Below are 18,838 nucleotides of genomic sequence, written 5' to 3'. Positions count from 1 at the left end.
CTCCCATCTTGTGGAACTCTCTGCCTCGCTCCACAAGACTCTCTTCTAGTTTTAAAAGCTTCAAGTGCTTTCTAAAGACTCTACTGTTCAGGGATGCATACAACCTATGCTAACCTTTCTTTATACCAGTTCCTCTCCTCCATTGCTATCCCCTGAACCCCCTTAGCATGTAAGCCTAAGAGTCCAGCTGTTTGTAGATCACCTTCTTAAGAGCCGACTATAACAGTGCAACTCTTGGCAGGGCCCTCTACCCATTTGATCCCTATAATTGTTTTGTTGTACTCCCCTTTGTTTATAGCGCTGCGGAATCTGTTGGCGCTCTACAAATAACCGATAATAATTATATATATATATATATATATATATAATGTGTGTGTATTGGATAAAAGTAGGTCTGTTAGTTAGGGGTCAGTATAAGATAATACAATGTTATAAAAATGATGTTTTTTTTAAAATGATTTATCCCCTATTGCTGCCCTCATATCCATGTTTTAGTTTTTTGCTGTCACTGGAAAGTACATACAGCCAGAAACACTACTGCCCTTCTCTATCTGAACTAATCAGAGCTACAGTTTACATCTCTTCTTCTACTGCTCAATGCTATATGCAACCTATACATTCTATGTCCCTTTAAATAAGTTTCAGCCTCTGCCAGCAACTTCATTACCCACATTGATTTCATGTTTCCTAGTGTCATTGCTTTGTATAAGGGAAGATTATGGCAACTACAAGCCTGTGAGTCTAACTTAAAAATATAATGTTAAAGTAAATGGTAGCAATTGTATAAAATGTCAGTTTGCTGTGTATGAAAACAACACATTTACAGCCACAACAATGTAAAATGAATTTAGCCAAGAACTAAAACACCTGACCAGTGTTTCTCCTTAGTAAAGGATGTATAAACATAACATATATATATATATATATATATATATATATATATATATATATATATATATATTGATAACAAATTATTTGTGAAGTGTAATGACAGACATGGAGCCCACAACTGAAGACCCTAATACTTTAATAAGCCCTCAAGACACAGAGCAATTAAAAACTAAGGTGCAACCCTCTTGTTTTATCAGTATTTACCTTCACAACTGAGATAAATATTATTTTGGATAATAATATCATAGTTTTACGGAACACACTAACTTCATATATATTATAAAACCCTTCAACACTTTATACAGAACAATTATTACCCCATTCACATTTGAATTATTTTTTTTTGTCTTAGAAACTACATTAGTTATAATTTTAACAGAACAAAAACATATCCACTGCATTTTTGTATCAGCTCATGTGTAATCTATAGATTTTTTTTCCCTTTTGTAGCTAAAGTGGATAACGTGAAGTTTGACATCAACCAGCTATATGCCAGACCAGAACTCGCTGCAGAGCAGAGAATGGTAGACGATGCGTCCGGGAAGGTTGAGGTGAGCGAACGCCTTAGTTATAAATTGCACTGAAGCCTAAAGAATTCAGATATTAGAAAATAAAGATGTTGTCTAACTTTTCAAGAAATGCACATATACTAATCTGCTCCCAAAAACAGAATAGTAATATATAAAGTTTTATATATAACTTTTCAAGAAATCAAGTTCATTTTAATCTTTTTGTTCTGCTGAGAGCACTATAATTTATTTCTCCAACATTGGTGTGTCCAGTCCACGGCGTCATCCTTACTTGTGGGATATTCTCTTCCCCAACAGGAAATGGCAAAGAGTCCCAGCAAAGCTGGTCACATGATCCCTCCTAGGCTCCGCCCACCCCAGTCATTCTCTTTGCCGTTGCACAGGCAACATCTCCACGGAGATGGTTAAGAGTTTTTTGGTGTTTAAATGTAGTTTTATTCTTCTATCAAGTGTTTGTTATTTTAAAATAGTGCTGGTATGTACTATTTACTCTGAAACAGAAAAGGATGAAGATTTCTGTTTGTAAGAGGAAGATGATTTTAGCAGACAGTAACTAAAATCGATTGCTGTTTCCACACAGGACTGTTGAGATGAAGTAACTTCAGTTGGGGGAAACAGTTAGCAGTCTTTTCTGCTTAATTTATGACTAGCCATATTTCTAACAAGACCATGTAATGCTGGAAGGCTGTCATTTCCCCTCATGGGGACCGGTAAGCCATTTTCTTAGTTAAACATAAAAGAATAAAGGGCTTCAAAAAGGGCTTAAAAACTGGTAGACATTTTTCTGGGCTAAAACAATTGCTTTACTAGGCATATTATGCAGATTCTAACTAATTATTGGTATTATAATCTTGGGGAACGTTTAGAAAAACGGCAGGCACTGTGTTGGACACCTTTTTCAGATGGGGGCCTTTCTAGTTATAGACAGAGCCTCATTCTGGGACTGTATAGGGGTTAAATGTAAAAACGGCTCCGGTTCCGTTAATTTAAGGGTTAAAGCTCTGAAATTTGGTGTGCAATACTTTTAATGCTTTAAGACACTGTGGTGAAATTTTGGTGAATTTTGAACAATTCCTTCATACTTTTTCACATATTCAGTAATAAAGTGTTTTCAGTTTGAAATTTAAAGTGACAGTAACGGTTTTATTTTAAAACGTTTTTTGTGCTTTGTTGACAAGTTTAAGCCTGTTTAACATGTCTGTACCATCAGATAAGCTATGTTCTATATGTATGAAAGCCAATGTGTCTCCCCATTTAAATTTATGTGATAATTGTGCCATAGTGTCCAAACAAAGTAAGGACAGTAATGCAACAGATAATGATATTGCCCAAGATGATTCCTCAAATGAGGGGAGTAAACATGATACTACATCATCCCCTACTGTGTCTACACCAGTTATGCCCACACAGGAGGCCCCTAGTACATCTAGTGCGCCAATACTTATTACCATGCAACAATTAACGGCTGTAATGGATAACTCCATAGCAAATCTTTTATCCAAAATGCCTACTTATCAGAGAAAGCGCGATTGCTCTGTTTTAAACACTGAAGAGCAAGAGGACGCTGATGATAACTGTTCTGACATACCCTCACACCAATCTCAAGGGGCCATGAGGGAGGTTTTGTCTGATGGAGAAATTTCAGATTCAGGAAAAATTTCTCATCAAGCTGAACCTGATGTTGTGACATTTAAATTTAAATTAGAACATCTCCGCGCACTGCTTAAGGAGGTGTTATCTACTCTGGATGATTGTGACAATTTGGTCATTCCAGAGAAATTATGTAAGATGGACAAGTTCCTAGAGGTTCCGGTGCCCCCCGACGCTTTTCCTATACCCAAGCTGGTGGCGGACATAGTAAATAAAGAGTGGGAAGGCCCGGCATACCTTTTGTCCCCCCCCCTATATTTAAGAAATTATTTCCTATAGTCGACCCCAGAAAGGACTTATGGCAGACAGTCCCCAAGGTCGAGGGGGCGGTTTCTACTCTAAACAAACGCACTACTATTACTATCGAAGATAGTTGTGCTTTCAAAGATCCTATGGATAAGAAATTAGAGGGTTTGCTCAAAAAGATTTTTGTACAGCAAGGTTACCTTCTACAACCAATTTCATGCATTGTTCCTGTCACTACGGCAGCGTGTTTCTGGTTCGAAAGAAAAGAATCTTCGTATGAGGAGGTTATGGACAGAGTTCAAGCACTTAAATTGGCTAACTCTTTTGTTTTAGATGCCGCTTTGCAATTAGCTAGATTAGCGGCGAAAAATTCAGGGTTTGCTGTCGTGGCGCGCAGAGTGCTTTGGCTAAAGTCTTGGTCAGCGGATGTGTCTTCCAAGACAAAATTTCAAAGGTAAAACATTATTTGGACCTGATTTGAAAGAGATTATTTCAGACATCACTGGGGGAAAGGGCCACGCCCTCCCACAGGATAGGTCTTTTAAGGCTAATAATAAGCCTAATTTTCGTCCCTTTCGCAGAAACGGACCAGTCTCTAATTCTGTATCCTCTAAGCAAGAGGGTAATACTTCACAACCCAAACCAGCCTGGAAACCAATGCAAGGCTGGAACAAGGGTAAGCAGGCCAAGAAGCCTACCACTGCTACCAAAACAGCATGAAGGGATAGCCCCCGATCCGGGACCGGATCTAGTGGGGGGCAGACTTTCTCTCTTTGCTCAGGCTTGGGCAAGAGATGTTCAGGATCCTTGGGCGCTAGAAATAGTTTCTCAAGGTTATCTCCTGGAATTCAAGGAACTACCCCCAAGGGGAAGGTTCCACAGGTCTCAATTATCTTCAAACCAAATAAAGAGACAGGCATTCTTACATTGTGTAGAAGACCTGTTAAAGATGTGAGTGATACATCCAGTTCCAATAAGAGAACAAGGAATGGGATTTTATTCCAATCTGTTCATAGTTCCCAAAAAAGAGGGAACATTCAGACCAATTTTGGATCTAAAGATCCTAAACAAATTTCTCAGGGTACCAACGTTCAAAATGGAAACTATTCGAATGATCCTACCTACTATCCAGGAAAATCAATTTATGACTACCGTGGATTTAAAGGATGTGTACCTACATATTCCTATCCACAAGGAACATCATCAGTTCCTAAGGTTCGCTTTTCTGGACAAGCATTACCAGTTTGTGGCACTTCCATTTGGATTAGCCACTGCTCCAAGGATTTTCACAAAGGTACTAGGGTCCCTTATAGCGGTTCTAAGACCAAGGGGCATCGCAGTAGTACCTTACTTGGACGACATCCTGATTCAAGCGTCGTCCCTGTCAAAAGCAAAGGCTCATACGGACATCGTCCTAGCCTTTCTCAGATCTCACGGATGGAAGGTGAACAAAGAAAAAAGTTCTCTGTCCCCGTCAACAAGAGTTCCCTTCTTGGGAACAATAATAGATTCCTTAGAAATGAGGATTTTTCTGACAGAGGTCAGAAAATCAAAACTTCTAAGCTCTTGTCAAGTACTTCATTCTGTTCCTAGTCCTTCCATAGCGCAGTGCATGGAAGTAATAGGATTGATGGTTGCAACAATGGACATAGTTCCTTTTGCACGAATTCATCTAAGACCATTACAACTGTGCATGCTCAGACAGTGGAATGGGGATTATACAGACTTGTCTCCGACGATTCAAGTAGATCAGAAGACCAGAGATTCACTCCGTTGGTGGCTGACCCTGGACAATCTGTCACAGGGAATGAGCTTCCGCAGACCAGAGTGGGTCATTGTCACGACCGACGCCAGCCTAGTGGGCTGGGGCACGGTCTGGGAATCCCTGAAAGCTCAGGGTCTATGGTCTCGGGAAGAGTCTCTTCTCCCGAAAAACATTCTGGAACTGAGAGCGATATTCAATGCTCTCAGAGCTTAGCCTCAACTAGCAAAGGCCAAATTCATAAGGTTTCAGTCATACAACATGACGACCGTTGCATATATCAATCATCAGGGGGGAACAAGGACTTCCCTGGCGATGAAAGAAGTGACCAAGATAATTCAATGGGCGGAGGATCACTCCTGCCACTTGTCTGCGATCCACATCCCAGGAGTGGAAAATTGGGAAGCGGATTTTCTGAGTCGTCAGACATTCCATCCGGGGGAGTGGGAACTCCATCCGGAAATCTTTGCCCAAATAACTCAATTATGGGGCATTCCAGACATGGATCTGATGGCGTCTCGTCAGAACTTCAAGGTTCCTGGCTACGGGTCCAGATCCAGGGATCCCAAGGCGACCCTAGTAGATGCACTAGTAGCACCTTGGACCTTCAACCTAGCTTATGTATTCCCACAGTTTCCTCTCATCCCCAGGCTGGTAGCCAGGATCAATCAGGAGAGGGCCTCGGTGATCTTGATAGCTCCTGCGTGGCCACGCAGGACTTGGTATGCAGACCTGGTGAATATGTCATCGGCTCCACCATGGAAGCTACCTTTGAGACAGGACCTTCTTGTTCAGGGTCCATTCGAACATCCGAATCTGGTTTCCCTCCAACTGACGGCTTGGAGATTGAACGCTTGATTTTATCAAAGCGTGGGTTTTCAGATTCTGTAATAGATACTCTGATTCAGGCTAGAAAGCCTGTAACTAGAAAAATTTACCATAAAATATGGAAGAAATATATCTGTTGGTGTGAATCTAAAGGATTCCCATGGAACAAGATAAAAATTCCTAAGATTCTATCCTTTCTACAAGAAGGTTTGGAGAAAGGATTATCTGCAAGTTCTCTGAAGGGACAGATCTCTGCTTTATCTGTTTTACTTCACAAAAGACTGGCAGCTGTGCCAGATGTTCAAGCATTTGTTCAGGCTCTGGTTAGGATCAAGCATGTTTACAGACCTTTGACTCCTCCCTGGAGTCTAAATCTAGTTCTTTCAGTTCTTCAAGGGGTTCCGTTTGAACCCTTACATTCCGTAGATATTAAGTTATTATCTTGGAAAGTTTTGTTTTTGGTTGCAATTTCTTCTGCTAGAAGAGTTTCAGAGTTATCTGCTCTGCAGTGTTCTCCGCCCTATCTGGTGTTCCATGCAGATAAGGTGGTTTTGCGTACTAAGCCTGGTTTTCTTCCGAAAGTTGTTTCCAACAAAAATATTAACCAGGAGATAGTTGTACCTTCTTTGTGTCCCAATCCAGTTTCAAAGAAGGAACGTTTGTTACACAATTTGGACGTAGTCCGTGCTCTAAAATTCTATTTAGAGGCTACTAAAGATTTCAGACAAACATCTTCCTTGTTTGTTGTTTATTCTGGTAAAAGGAGAGGTCAAAAAGCGACTTCTACCTCTCTTTCCTTTTGGCTTAAAAGCATTATCCGATTGGCTTATGAGACTGCCGGACGGCAGCCTCCTGAAAGAATCACAGCTCACTCCACTAGGGCTGTGGCTTCCACATGGGCCTTCAAGAACGAGGCTTCTGTTGACCAGATATGTAAGGCAGCGACTTGGTCTTCACTGCACACTTTTGCCAAATTTTACAAATTTGATACTTTTGCTTCTTCGGAGGCTATTTTTGGGAGAAAGGTTTTGCAAGCCGTGGTGCCTTCCATTTAGGTGACCTGATTTGCTCCCTCCCTTCATCCGTGTCCTAAAGCTTTGGTATTGGTTCCCACAAGTAAGGATGACGCCGTGGACCGGACACACCAATGTTGGAGAAAACAGAATTTATGCTTACCTGATAAATTACTTTCTCCAACGGTGTGTCCGGTCCACGGCCCGCCCTGGTTTTTTAATCAGGTCTGTTGAATTATTTTCTCTAACTACAGTCACCACGGTATCATATGGTTTCTCCTATATATATTTCCTCCTGTCCGTCGGTCGAATGACTGGGGTGGGCGGAGCCTAGGAGGGATCATGTGACCAGCTTTGCTGGGACTCTTTGCCATTTCCTGTTGGGGAAGAGAATATCCCACAAGTAAGGATGACGCCGTGGACCGGACACACCGTTGGAGAAAGTAATTTATCAGGTAAGCATAAATTCTGTTTTTTATATATGTAGCTGTATTGGTTTAATTAAACACTTTGACCACATACATTTGTTAATTAAATGTTTTCCTGGAATTCCTTTGAATTCATTTTTTTTTGTGTGTGTGGACAGGTTTGGCGCATTGAAAATCTGGAATTAAAAGAGGTTGATTCGAAAACGTATGGACGTTTCTATGGAGGAGACTGTTACTTGGTTTTGTATACCTACATAAAATCTGGGAAGCCAAATTATCTTCTGTATATGTGGCTTGTAAGTAATCAGTTCTGGAACATTTTATTGATATGAAAAGTTTAAAATATCAGATGAACAGTCTTACTTTTACTTGGATATTTATAGAATGATTTAAATGATTAATTTTATACCCATTTTGTATGAATGCTGCCAAAAAAAATTATCATTCAAATGTTGGTTCTCATAGGAAACTGTAATATTCAAATATTGTTTCAAATATGTCATGTGACATAGATTTAAAACTTGAACTTAAAGGGACATGAAACCCACACTTTTTATTTTTATATATTGAATGAGCAGCAATTGTCCATCTGGAGCTACTAGCTAGCTAAACACATCTGTAAGCCAATGATAAAAGGTATATATTTGCAGCACCCAATCAGAAGCTAGCTACCAGCTCCCAAGCCTACCTTGATATGCTTTTCAACCAAGGATATCAAGAGAATGAAGAAAATTAGATAGAATTAAATTGAAAAGTTGTTTAAAATTGTATGCTGTAATGTATGCTTTAATGTAACACTCAACAGCATATTAGTCATTTGCCTGAAATTTGCCATTTCATTTTGTTAAGGATGTTTCTCAAAACAAAAAGAAAATAAGACATTTATTTTAAAGAGATATGGACACATTTTCTCTGTAAAGACATACAGGGATGTTAAACAAAAGTGATAGGAAACATTCAATAAAATATGTTAATTAAATAATAATTACCCTTTCTTATAAGTAATACAAAACTTAGCTCTTCTCCAGTGAAAAACAAGAATTGCAGGAAAAGCAGGCAAAATAAATAACAGGTCATTTTTTTACAATATGATTAATGACTTATTTCATCTTGTGATTACTGTCACCTTTTAATTGCATATGATCAGCACATTAATATTAAAGGGAATGAAAAATATTTAGAGAAGTCCAATATATATATATATATAACCTTTTAATAGTAATCAATTTGGCAATCCCTTTTTTTTTTTTTTTTTTTTTTAAATCTTTTTCTCAATTTTTTTTTTATAAAGCTTAAGACTTTAGTTGGACTTGAACCTAAATCTCACACTAGCAGGTAATCACACTAGCAGGTAATTATTGGCTTAGTCAGAAATGACTAAAAAATATCTAGGGACATCCAATATAGATATACATTTTTTAATGGTTATCAATTTAGCAAATAGGTTGGACAAAAAACATATTTATTTATTTATTTTGTAATTTTTCTCTATTTTTTTAATGGAGCCTGAGACATTAGTTGGACTTGAACCTGAATTTCCCACTAAGTTTAGTCAGAAATGACTAAAATATCTAGAGAAGTCCAATATATACATTACTTTTCAATGGTTATCAATTTAGCAATTGGGCTAAACAAAAAAAACATGTTTGTTATATATTTAGTACTTTTTCTCAATATGTTTTAAATGGAGACTGAGACTTTAGTTAAACTGGAACCTACATCTCCCACTATCAGGTAATGCTTGGATAAGTCAGACATGACTAAAAAAAATATCTATGTTCAGTATTTACCTGTCTTTTCAATGATTATCAATTTGACAATCAGGTTGGACAAAAAACATATTATTGATTTATTTTTGTACTTTTTCTCAATATTGTTTGATGGAGCCTGAAACTTTAGTCAGCAATTACAACTGGCATATGTTTTTCCAGACACAATTTTTGTCTTAGGGAGGTGATAGCTTGAATTTTAAATCGCAAAACAAATAAAGCCAATTAACTAATTTATTGCCTTCATTCTTTGGATAAGGAGTTGTGTTTTGATGAATTGCAGGGACGTCATGCCTCTCAGGATGAAGTTACCGCATGCGCCTATCATGCGGTGGAGTTGGATCGGAAGTACCAGGACCAGCCAGTACAAATCAGAGTCACCATGGGGAAGGAGCCTAAACATTTCCAAGCCATCTTTAAAGGAAAGATGATTATATATGAGGTAATGTTTCCAAGAAACTATTATCTTGTCCAATATTGAACCAAGGATTAACGATGTGTGTGTGCTGCTGTAAAAAAAATATTTTTAAAAACTTATAATAAACATTTATAGAGGTCCCACTACAATCAATATACTGTATATCCTCTTAAAAAGTCACCATCACCAACTTGGTTTATTGATAATTTATTTAATAATATTGTAGTTAATTGGTACATATTCTTTAACACTCAGACATATCTCTTTGTAAAATCTTTATGTGATATTGCTATTTATATGTGTATTTTCTTCACATATAATTTTTCCAAACTCCCTTTACATTATATATTTAATTCAGAAGGTAACATTCTAGTACGCGACTTGTGATATGACCACCATTTTTTATTTTTTTTATTTTAAATATCTTTTATTGAATGCTCAGGGCATTACAGCAATAAGCTTACACAAGTTAAGAATGGTTCATTGCATGACCTATACTAAAATAAAGGTACTTATCAAATGCTAATAAACAACAAGTGTAATCCACACCTCGAGTCTAATATAGCAGCAGCCATACTATGCATTACCGATTCTGTAATGAAGCGTTGTTAAGAGGCAGCTAATGAGAATCAATGGTTATTAATCAGGTGAAAATTGAAGAGAGGAGATTAGTCCATAAATATCAAATCAGGAAATAACAACAGAACTGTAAAAATAATTTTACATATGTGCATCAGGTTCCTGTCTATGTCCTGTGAGTCCATTAAAGAGGATTCTATCGCTTTAAAAAAAGGAATGGACTTTGGGAGTTGGGATGCCAGGACCCCTACTGGTCTTCTCTAATCTGGACGCTCTCCTTGATACCATATTTAGAATGACCTATCAAAAGTTAAAGCAGTAGTTACACAAGGAATAAGATCAATGTATAACAGCCAATCTTCAGGTGTCTGCTGAGGCCAGATAGTTCTGGATCTTTAGCTCTCAATTCAGCAATTAAGATGTAGTATGCAGTGTAAATGGATGTATACTTACATTTGCAGTACAGTGTTCACTTAATGCCTGCAGTAGGGTAGAGATGAATGATATGTAGATGTCTTAGCTTTGTTATCTAGATATTAATGTCCTTTATTTAAAAGTGTGCAGTAATAGTAGTACGAGAGTAAAAGGGCCTTAATGTAAATTTCAGTAATCGTTTGTTGCCAGCATACCCGTTGCCTTTAATGTGAAGGAGCACTATTGTCTACATGGTACGTGGCTGAGATCACTAGAATAACCGTAATGTTTACAATGGTAGTGGGCTGCAATTATATACTCACGGCCGTAGCTTTCTGTGGTAGGAAGAAATAAGTCTCCCTTCATGTGACAGGGCCTCATTCATGCACTGGATGCTATACTGGCAATAGCCAAGTTTGGCAAAGGTAAATCTAGTGTGGGTCCTCAAGCCTGTCAATGCTGCTTTAAGGGCAGCAAAACTTCCGGTGGTGAGCCGTTTAGTGCAGATGTTGCTGAGTGAGTGGCAGCCTTTTAGCAAGCTATTGCGCCTACTCGCTCCATTACTGGAGACCATTGGTCGTCCATTGTGGATTTGTAGCGCTCGTTCATCCCCTGAAAACACCACATTAGGTTCCTAGGGTGAAAAGTAGTGTCTCATAATAATTTCCTCCTTAAAATCTCCCATATTTGGTGTGGGAGAAGACAGATTAGGCCAACCGTACTCTGGAGCTCTACAAGCATACGTCCATCATGGCCACTGGTTAGCTCCACCCCTCTGGCCCATTATGTTTTAATAAGGTCCCATAAGCGGAGTTTTTCAGAAGATATACAGTATATAATTCCCATTAAATTATACATCCTTTACAAGAGGACCCACTAGCAATGTTAGGGTTTTGCCATAGATATTCATTCACCTACTGGTAGACAAATATTGTCTGGCTTAAGAGTACAAAAAATGTCTAGCCTATTCACTAGGGGCCAGATTACAAGGGGAGCGGTATTTTGCATTTTTCGATATAGTGAAAATTCTGCTAGGATTTTCATTTTTGCGCTAGTCAGGTTGCACTGGTATTTAAAGTTTAAAGAAAACAGATTTCTTTCCTATGACATTGAGAGTTCACAACATCATTCCAATTACTAGTGGGATATTCAACTCCTGGCCAGCAGGAGGAGGCAAAGAGCCCCCCAGCAAAGCTGTTAAGTGTAATTGCCTTACCCATAACCCCCAGTCATTCTCTTTGCCTCTGTCAAATTGGTGTAGTACTGTTCCCTGCAAGCAAGGATTGGGGTCTAGCTGTGTCCATGTCAATCTCTTGAGTAATAGTAGTGATAGCTTTTAGCAGTTAAAAGGTGGCGAGGAAGTCTTTGCTTTGCTTTTAACACTTTGCTACCCCTTTGTAGAAAGCCAGAGTTAGTTACTCTGTTCTTTCTTTTCCTACAGGTCTATGACAGGGAGTGAAGAGCCTGCCACAACTAAGGATCTATCATGCAATTGGATGTAAGGTCTAGCACTTAAGAGGTTAAACCTCTTATCCTTATTGTTTTTTTATAGAGAGGATTCATATGGGGACAATATATTTAGCACAAAATATGAATGGCACTCAGAATGAGACATGTTGGCTAAGAGATGTATGGGGTTAACAATACCGGATACTCTTTATTAGGTAACCTAGGTCTTATTTTTATTTTTAAGGCAGGAGCTTAAATGCAGGAGAGAGGTCACAGTGACTTTTGAGGCTTTTTTTATTTTAAGATTATAACGAGTGAGCCGTTTTTTAAACGGATTTTATCTTTGTGCCCTTTTTACACTGGTAAAAGTATTGCGCAGTTATTTGGTTCCGCTCACGTGACGCCTGCACTTCCGGTTTACGTAGCGGTGCTGTTGTGAGATTAGTAAGCTTTCATTACAGAGGGAGCTCCAGTGTCTACTCTCATCTGGTGGTATTATTTACATCATCTACACAGGACAAGTATCATTTAGGAGGAGAGGATTTCCTCCTACTAGTGGGATATCTCTCTTGGCAGTAGGAGCCTCAGACAATCTGAGTTTTTTTCAAGAAAGTTCTTCTTTGTTGTTTTTATTATTGTTTGAATTTAAACAATAAAAATTCTGGAGTAGACTGTCTGTTTAACATACTGTTCTTTAAATATGCTGAAGTAATATAGTCTGTGTTTATCAACATAATCTAGTTTTAATATGTTCACATAATTATATTCTTATCTTTGCCCAATTAATCAGTTTAAGTTACTTTAAACTTTCCTTGTTTTTGTGTAAAATATTGTGTTAGTCCTATTATCCCTATCAAGACCAAAAAGCAAATTATGTAAATGAAATAGCTGGTTTAGGTTATTTGCAGCATTTTGAAAACCTAGTTAACATAATTTAATTTTTGGTCTCTCTAAGGAGTGTGGGACAAAAAAAAAATACTAAGTCTTAAATGATAACTTTCTGATTTTCATCATCTGTGTTTGTACTTTTATAATATGTCACTGTTTTCCTCAATTAGGGGGGAACAAGTCGAGCTGACAAGAAGGAACCAGAACCACCAATCAGGCTGTTCCAGGTCCGAGGAACAGATGAATTTAACACAAAAGCCGTAGAGGTTCCACCCAGAGCCGCTTCCCTTAACTCAAATGATGTCTTTGTTCTCAAGACGGACTCTGTGTGTTACTTGTGGTGCGGAAAGGTACTTACACCCTGACACCGTAACGGCTGTTCATGTATCTGTTTATAGATACCATGTGACAAAATACAGGGACAGTGTATTCACAAGTGTAAAAGCTCAAGACAAATAGGAGTACTTTAGAGACCATCAAACTACTTAAGAAATCATTTGCACATCATCAGGCTTGTAAAGTCATCAGCTAAGGTAAAAAAAGTCTGTGTGATGACTTCAGAATGATTAACCTATTACCTTACTGATTACTAAATATTTCGGCCTGTGGGCAAACTTCAGGATGACTTCTGATGACTAGTCATCAATTACTTCAGAATGACTCTAGGAAGATCATCAAAATCTTTTTACTGCTCTCCCTAGTCAAAAAGGATGAAGTAAAAGTGCCCTTAATTTAAACTAAAACAGCATTATAAGTTGTGTACATTTCTAGTCGGCTAATTGGCTAATAAAGGCAAATCCCATAACACTATTAGTGGAAGGGGACATGAAGCATTTGGTTACAGAATTTGCTATTTTGGCCCACAAAGGAGCATAGGACAAACACAGTTTTAACACAAAAGCGTAGTTAACATCTTTTTAAAATTTTTATTTTGAGATATTTTCTTTCATGTAATTGGCAAGAGTCCATGAGCTAGTGACGTATGGGATATACATTGCTACCAGGAGCGGACAAAGTTTCCCAAAGCTCAAAATGCCTATAAATACACCCCCCCACAACTCAGTTTTACAAACTTTGCCTCCTATGGAGGTGGTGAAGTAAGTTTGTGCTTAGTGTTTATGATTTTCTTCTATGATAAGCGCTTCTAAGCATTCTGAAGCCCAATTCCTCTCAGAGTACAGTGTTTGTCAGAGGGATGTGAAGAGAGTATCGCCTATTGATTTTATGATTTCTCTCACGGGAAATCTTTTCAAGGGTTCTCTGTTATCGGTCGTAGGGATTCATCTCCTACCTCCCTTTTCAGATCGACGATATACTCTCATATTCCATTACCTCTGCTGTTAGTTTTCAGTACTGGTTTGGCTATCTGCTATATGTGGATGGGTGTCTTTCGGTAAGTATGTATCATTGTTTAAGACACTCTCAGCTATTGTTTGGCGCTTTATGTATTAATATAAAGTTTTAAATATGTTTTTTACTTATATTTGCCATGAGTCAGGTCTATGTATATTTCCCTTTTGCAGTCTAAACAGTTTCAGTATAGGAATAATGTTTGGGAAGTTTATTTAAAAAATTTTTTTACCTGAGGTTGTCTTTTTCTTATTTGACTTGTTTCTCAATTTCCTTCACGGGCAAATCTAGGCTTGCGAGGATGCAAAATGCAATTTTTTTTGGCGTGAAGTTGCGCCTTTGATGGTGCAAATTTTGTAATTTTCTGCATCTTTGACGCTAGTTGCTTTGGTATGAAGTTACGTTTGTTATGATGCGAGTTGCATCATTTCCTGGTGTTAGTTTTGCGGCAAAAATATGTTTAACTTCCTTTTGCATAATGCGTCATTCTTGGCACCAAAATTTAGTTATTTTACCCCTCTCCCTCTATTGCTTGCTGTTTTCATTAATTTTTGAAAACTATTACACGTGATTTTTTATTTTATTTTTTGTTTTTGTTTTTTTTTAAAAATACTATCTTTATTTTCCTATCTACTGAAACTGTTACATTGTGGAAATTTTTGCCTAACATTATTTTTTCTTTTTTTGTTTCATTCTGATCCTGACTCTGATGTTACTGTAGAAACTATGATGCCCTGAAACACAATTCTACAAAGCTAAGTGTGTTCTTTTCATTATTAAGCTGTTATTTTTTTCAGCTCAATTTTGTGGCATTTATTTATTTTATGCTTAAAATGTTTCTACATGTACAATTACATTTTCTGTTTTTACTTATTCAGTTCATGTACTTGATTTCATCTGCAAACATCACATGTTGTTGCTTATATCATAAAAGGTTATGACTGCTATTATCCCTTTAAGTAAACTTACGAGGTCTTTTAAAAATTGTTAAGATTTAATTAATTTTGTTCTGACCGACACCATACTTAGGTTTATTCTACTGATGAAGGTTTTCTCATTTTTAGCTTTTAGGAGCCTAGTCCTCCTATTAACTATGTTATGTTAAAATCTGGATTTTAAGATTTTAATTTGCTCCTGAGGGTTTTTCCTATTCGAGATACTACCTGAATTATGTTCTAAAGAATGGTTTATCCTGATTCCCTTTTGGGACTGTACTACTATTTCTATGGAAATTGGTACTTATTTTTAGGATTCTTTAGAGTTTGAATATAACCTTAGTAGAGCATATTCATGTACTGTTTATATTTTTAGCTCAGCCTTTATCTGTGGCTGACATTACTGTTCTTTCAACCTTTTTTTGTTGTTGAACAGTTAGCATAATGTCATAATATCAGTATATCTTTACAGCCTGTCCCTTTAAGAACTGCCTGTTGTGTTCCTTTATAAGCATCCTAGCTGCTTTGCTCATTGCTTGTTATTGAGGAACCTCCCCTGGTTTCATTAGAGCCACTTACTGCCTTGTTCAGCTGCTTCCTGCAGCATATCCTGGAAGTCTGCCTTCAGATTCAGTGTGCACCTGGACACCTCCCCCTTCAGACTGGAGCTTTGCAGTTAAACAGAAGCCTGCTGCTCTTTGGTAACAACACATCCTTTTTGTCAGCGGATTCCAGTAAGTACTTACTGCATTACCATTGTACTACAGACTGTTGCTGTTTGAAGTCTCACTTTACTCAGTTGTTCCAGCTTCTGATACTATAACCAAGACTTTGTTTATCCTGCATGTGATTGAGGAATTGAAACAACCAGTTTACAAGTTCCTTTGCTTAATGCTCTTATTTTTTCTTTATGCTGTTAACCATCGATGTAGCAAATTATCAGCATCTTTATTTTTATATATTTTCTGAGTCCACACACTGATTATTTCATTTGCAAATGTTACATTAAGATCAATTACTAACCACTATATTAAGAATGTATTGTTAAAGTTAAACTTACATTCTGATAAGGTGGGATATAAAAACTCTGCAGTTAGTTTTTATTTCAAAACAGTATGTGAAGTAAAACTAAAGCAGAAACAACACTACTTAATTTTTTCTATATAATTGACTGAATCTGCACATTTGATTCTTTTACCTAAGGAACACTTCTGATTATCAGCAGCTGTGACAGAATAACAAGCCTGAAAATGGATCAAGCAGATTTGCCCACACATGTATACAATCTTTCACAGAGAGTAGATCAACTTTCTCAAGGTTTAAGAGAGTTGCAATTAGAAAATCAGACACTAAGAGACATTATAAAAGATACTGCAGCTCCTAAACAGGTTACTATTGATTCAACAAATGAGCCTATTGTATCACCTCCAGAAAAATTTTCTGGTGATAGAAGTCAGTTCCGTGACTTTAAGAATGCATGTTACCTTTTATTCACTTTAAGACCAAAAACATACACTACTGATAAACAAAGAGTACTGACAGTTATTTCTTATCTCAGAGCAGAGCCTAGAACTTGGGCCAACTCTTATTTTGAGCAAAATGATCCCATATTAGATAACTTAGAAGTTTTTTTTCATGCAATGGCGTTATTGTATGATGATCCGTGCAAACAACTCACATCAGAAAATTCAATGAGAGCTCTTAAACAGGGAAAGAGGCCTGTAGAGGACTATATAGCCGAATTTAAAAGGGTTTCAAAAGATTCACAGTGGAATGACATCTCACTTAGAAACCAATTTAGATTAGGATTATCAGAAGCCCTGAAAGATGAGCTATCTAGAATAGACATACCAGAAAGTCTGGATAATTTAATGTCTTTGTCAATTAATATTGACAGACGTTTAAGGGAACGAAAGAAGGAAAGATATAATTCAGATCCAATAATAAGGAAATCCTATCAACCTTATAAAGTTACAGAAGAACCAATGGAAATTGGTGTAATCAGGGGACCTTTAAGCCCTGAAGAGAAAAAGAGGAGAAGGGAAAATAACCTCTGTATTTTATTGCGCATCTAAAGAACATGAAGTAAAAGACTGCCCTAACCTTACCAAGATAAAGAGGTAAGAACTATAACTTCAGTAGTACTTCTGACATAAGTTTTGGTAAACCATCTTACTGTCATTTACTTGTTTCCTTACAGTGGGGCTCAAAAGAGATTATGTTGAAGGCACTCGTTGATTCCGGTGCTTCAAGCAACTTTATTGATTTAGATTTGGTGTATAGGAATGAAATAGCATTAAAGAAAAAACAAAATTCATATGTGTTACGTGTATTTGATGGTAGTCAAATTTCTAACGGACCAATCACACATCAAACAACACCTATTATTATGGTTACACACGGGGAACATAAAGAACATATTTCATTCGACGTAACACCATCACCTCTATTTCCATTAATCTTAGGCTTACCTTGGTTACAACAACACCAACCTAGCATTGATTGGCAAACACTTAGTACACAATTCCAATCTCATTATTGTAAGCAACATTGTTTACCAAAACAAATATACTCACATATAAATAATCTGTCCACAACAAAGAATCAAGTTGGAAAATTACAACACCCAGTACCTGAAATCTATTCCCAATTTCAGGATGTATTTGATAAAAAGGAGGCGGAGACTTTACCACCGCATAGGACTTACGATTGTCCAATAGATCTCCTTCCTGGGTCACCAATACCTTTTGGTCACATTTATCCACTATCTCAGCCTGAGCTACAGCACTTAAAACAATATCTAGATGAGAATCTAAAAAAGGGCTTTATAAGAGCTTCCACTTCGCCAGCAGCTGCTGGAATGTTTTTCGTGCGCAATAGAGATGGAACACTTAGACCAGTTGTTGACTACCGACAGCTCAATAAGATTACAATTAAAAATAGATACCCATTACCTTTGATAACTGAATTAATTGAAAGGTTGGGTAAGGCATCTATTTACACTAAACTAGATTTGAGGGGCGCATATAATTTAATCCGTATAAGGAAAGGGGACGAATGGCTCACAGCGTTCCGTACCAGATATGGTTTGTACGAGTACACTGTGATGCCATTCGGCCTCTGCAACGCCCCAGCAACCTTTCAACATTTTATTAATGAGGTTTTCCGTGATTTACTGGATGTTTGTGTAATCATCTACTTGGATGACATCCTGATTTACTCAGAATCCTTGCAAGAACACATAAAACATGGAACTACAGTACTAACCAGATTAAGAGAGAATCATCTCTATGCAAAACCAGAAAAATGTACATTTCATACCCAAGATATATCATTTCTTGGTTACAGAATTACAGCAGATGGTATCAATATGGAAGATACTAAGATATCCTCCATTACAAATTGGCCACAACCAACCAATGTAAAAGAACTTCAAAGTTTCTTAGGTTTTTCGAATTTTTATCGAAAATTTATTAAAAATTTTTCTTCTATAGTGAAACCTCTCACAAGGCTTACAGGAAAAGGGACACCTTTCGTTTGGACTCTGAATGCACAACAAGCATTTGATTTACTAAAAGAATGTTTCACAACTGCACCAATACTTCATTTCCCAGATCCTACAAAACAGTACATCCTAGAAGTTGATGCATCGGAGTATGCAATAGGTGCCATCCTATCTCAAAGGACA

At 37.4% G+C, this 18,838-nt stretch overlaps 1 protein-coding gene across 2 annotated transcripts in view; it reads left to right on the top strand.

The window, feature by feature from the left end:
• VILL (villin like) overlaps window positions 1–18,838 on the top strand; it is a 154,181-nt gene that overhangs the window by 91,062 nt on the left and 44,281 nt on the right. For both annotated transcript variants that reach the window (XM_053713771.1, XM_053713770.1), the window contains 4 exons: window positions 1,342–1,442; window positions 7,507–7,644; window positions 9,401–9,559; window positions 13,036–13,215. In XM_053713771.1, coding sequence (XP_053569746.1) covers window positions 1,342–1,442; window positions 7,507–7,644; window positions 9,401–9,559; window positions 13,036–13,215 — 578 coding nt within the window. The remainder of the gene's footprint in view (window positions 1–1,341; window positions 1,443–7,506; window positions 7,645–9,400; window positions 9,560–13,035; window positions 13,216–18,838) is intronic.

Source organism: Bombina bombina, chromosome 5 (genome assembly GCF_027579735.1).
Source record: "Bombina bombina isolate aBomBom1 chromosome 5, aBomBom1.pri, whole genome shotgun sequence".
Classification (NCBI taxonomy): Eukaryota; Metazoa; Chordata; class Amphibia; order Anura; family Bombinatoridae; genus Bombina; species Bombina bombina.
The sequence above is the reverse complement of the archived record's forward strand: the minus strand, read 5'-3'. Positions and strand labels throughout refer to the sequence as shown.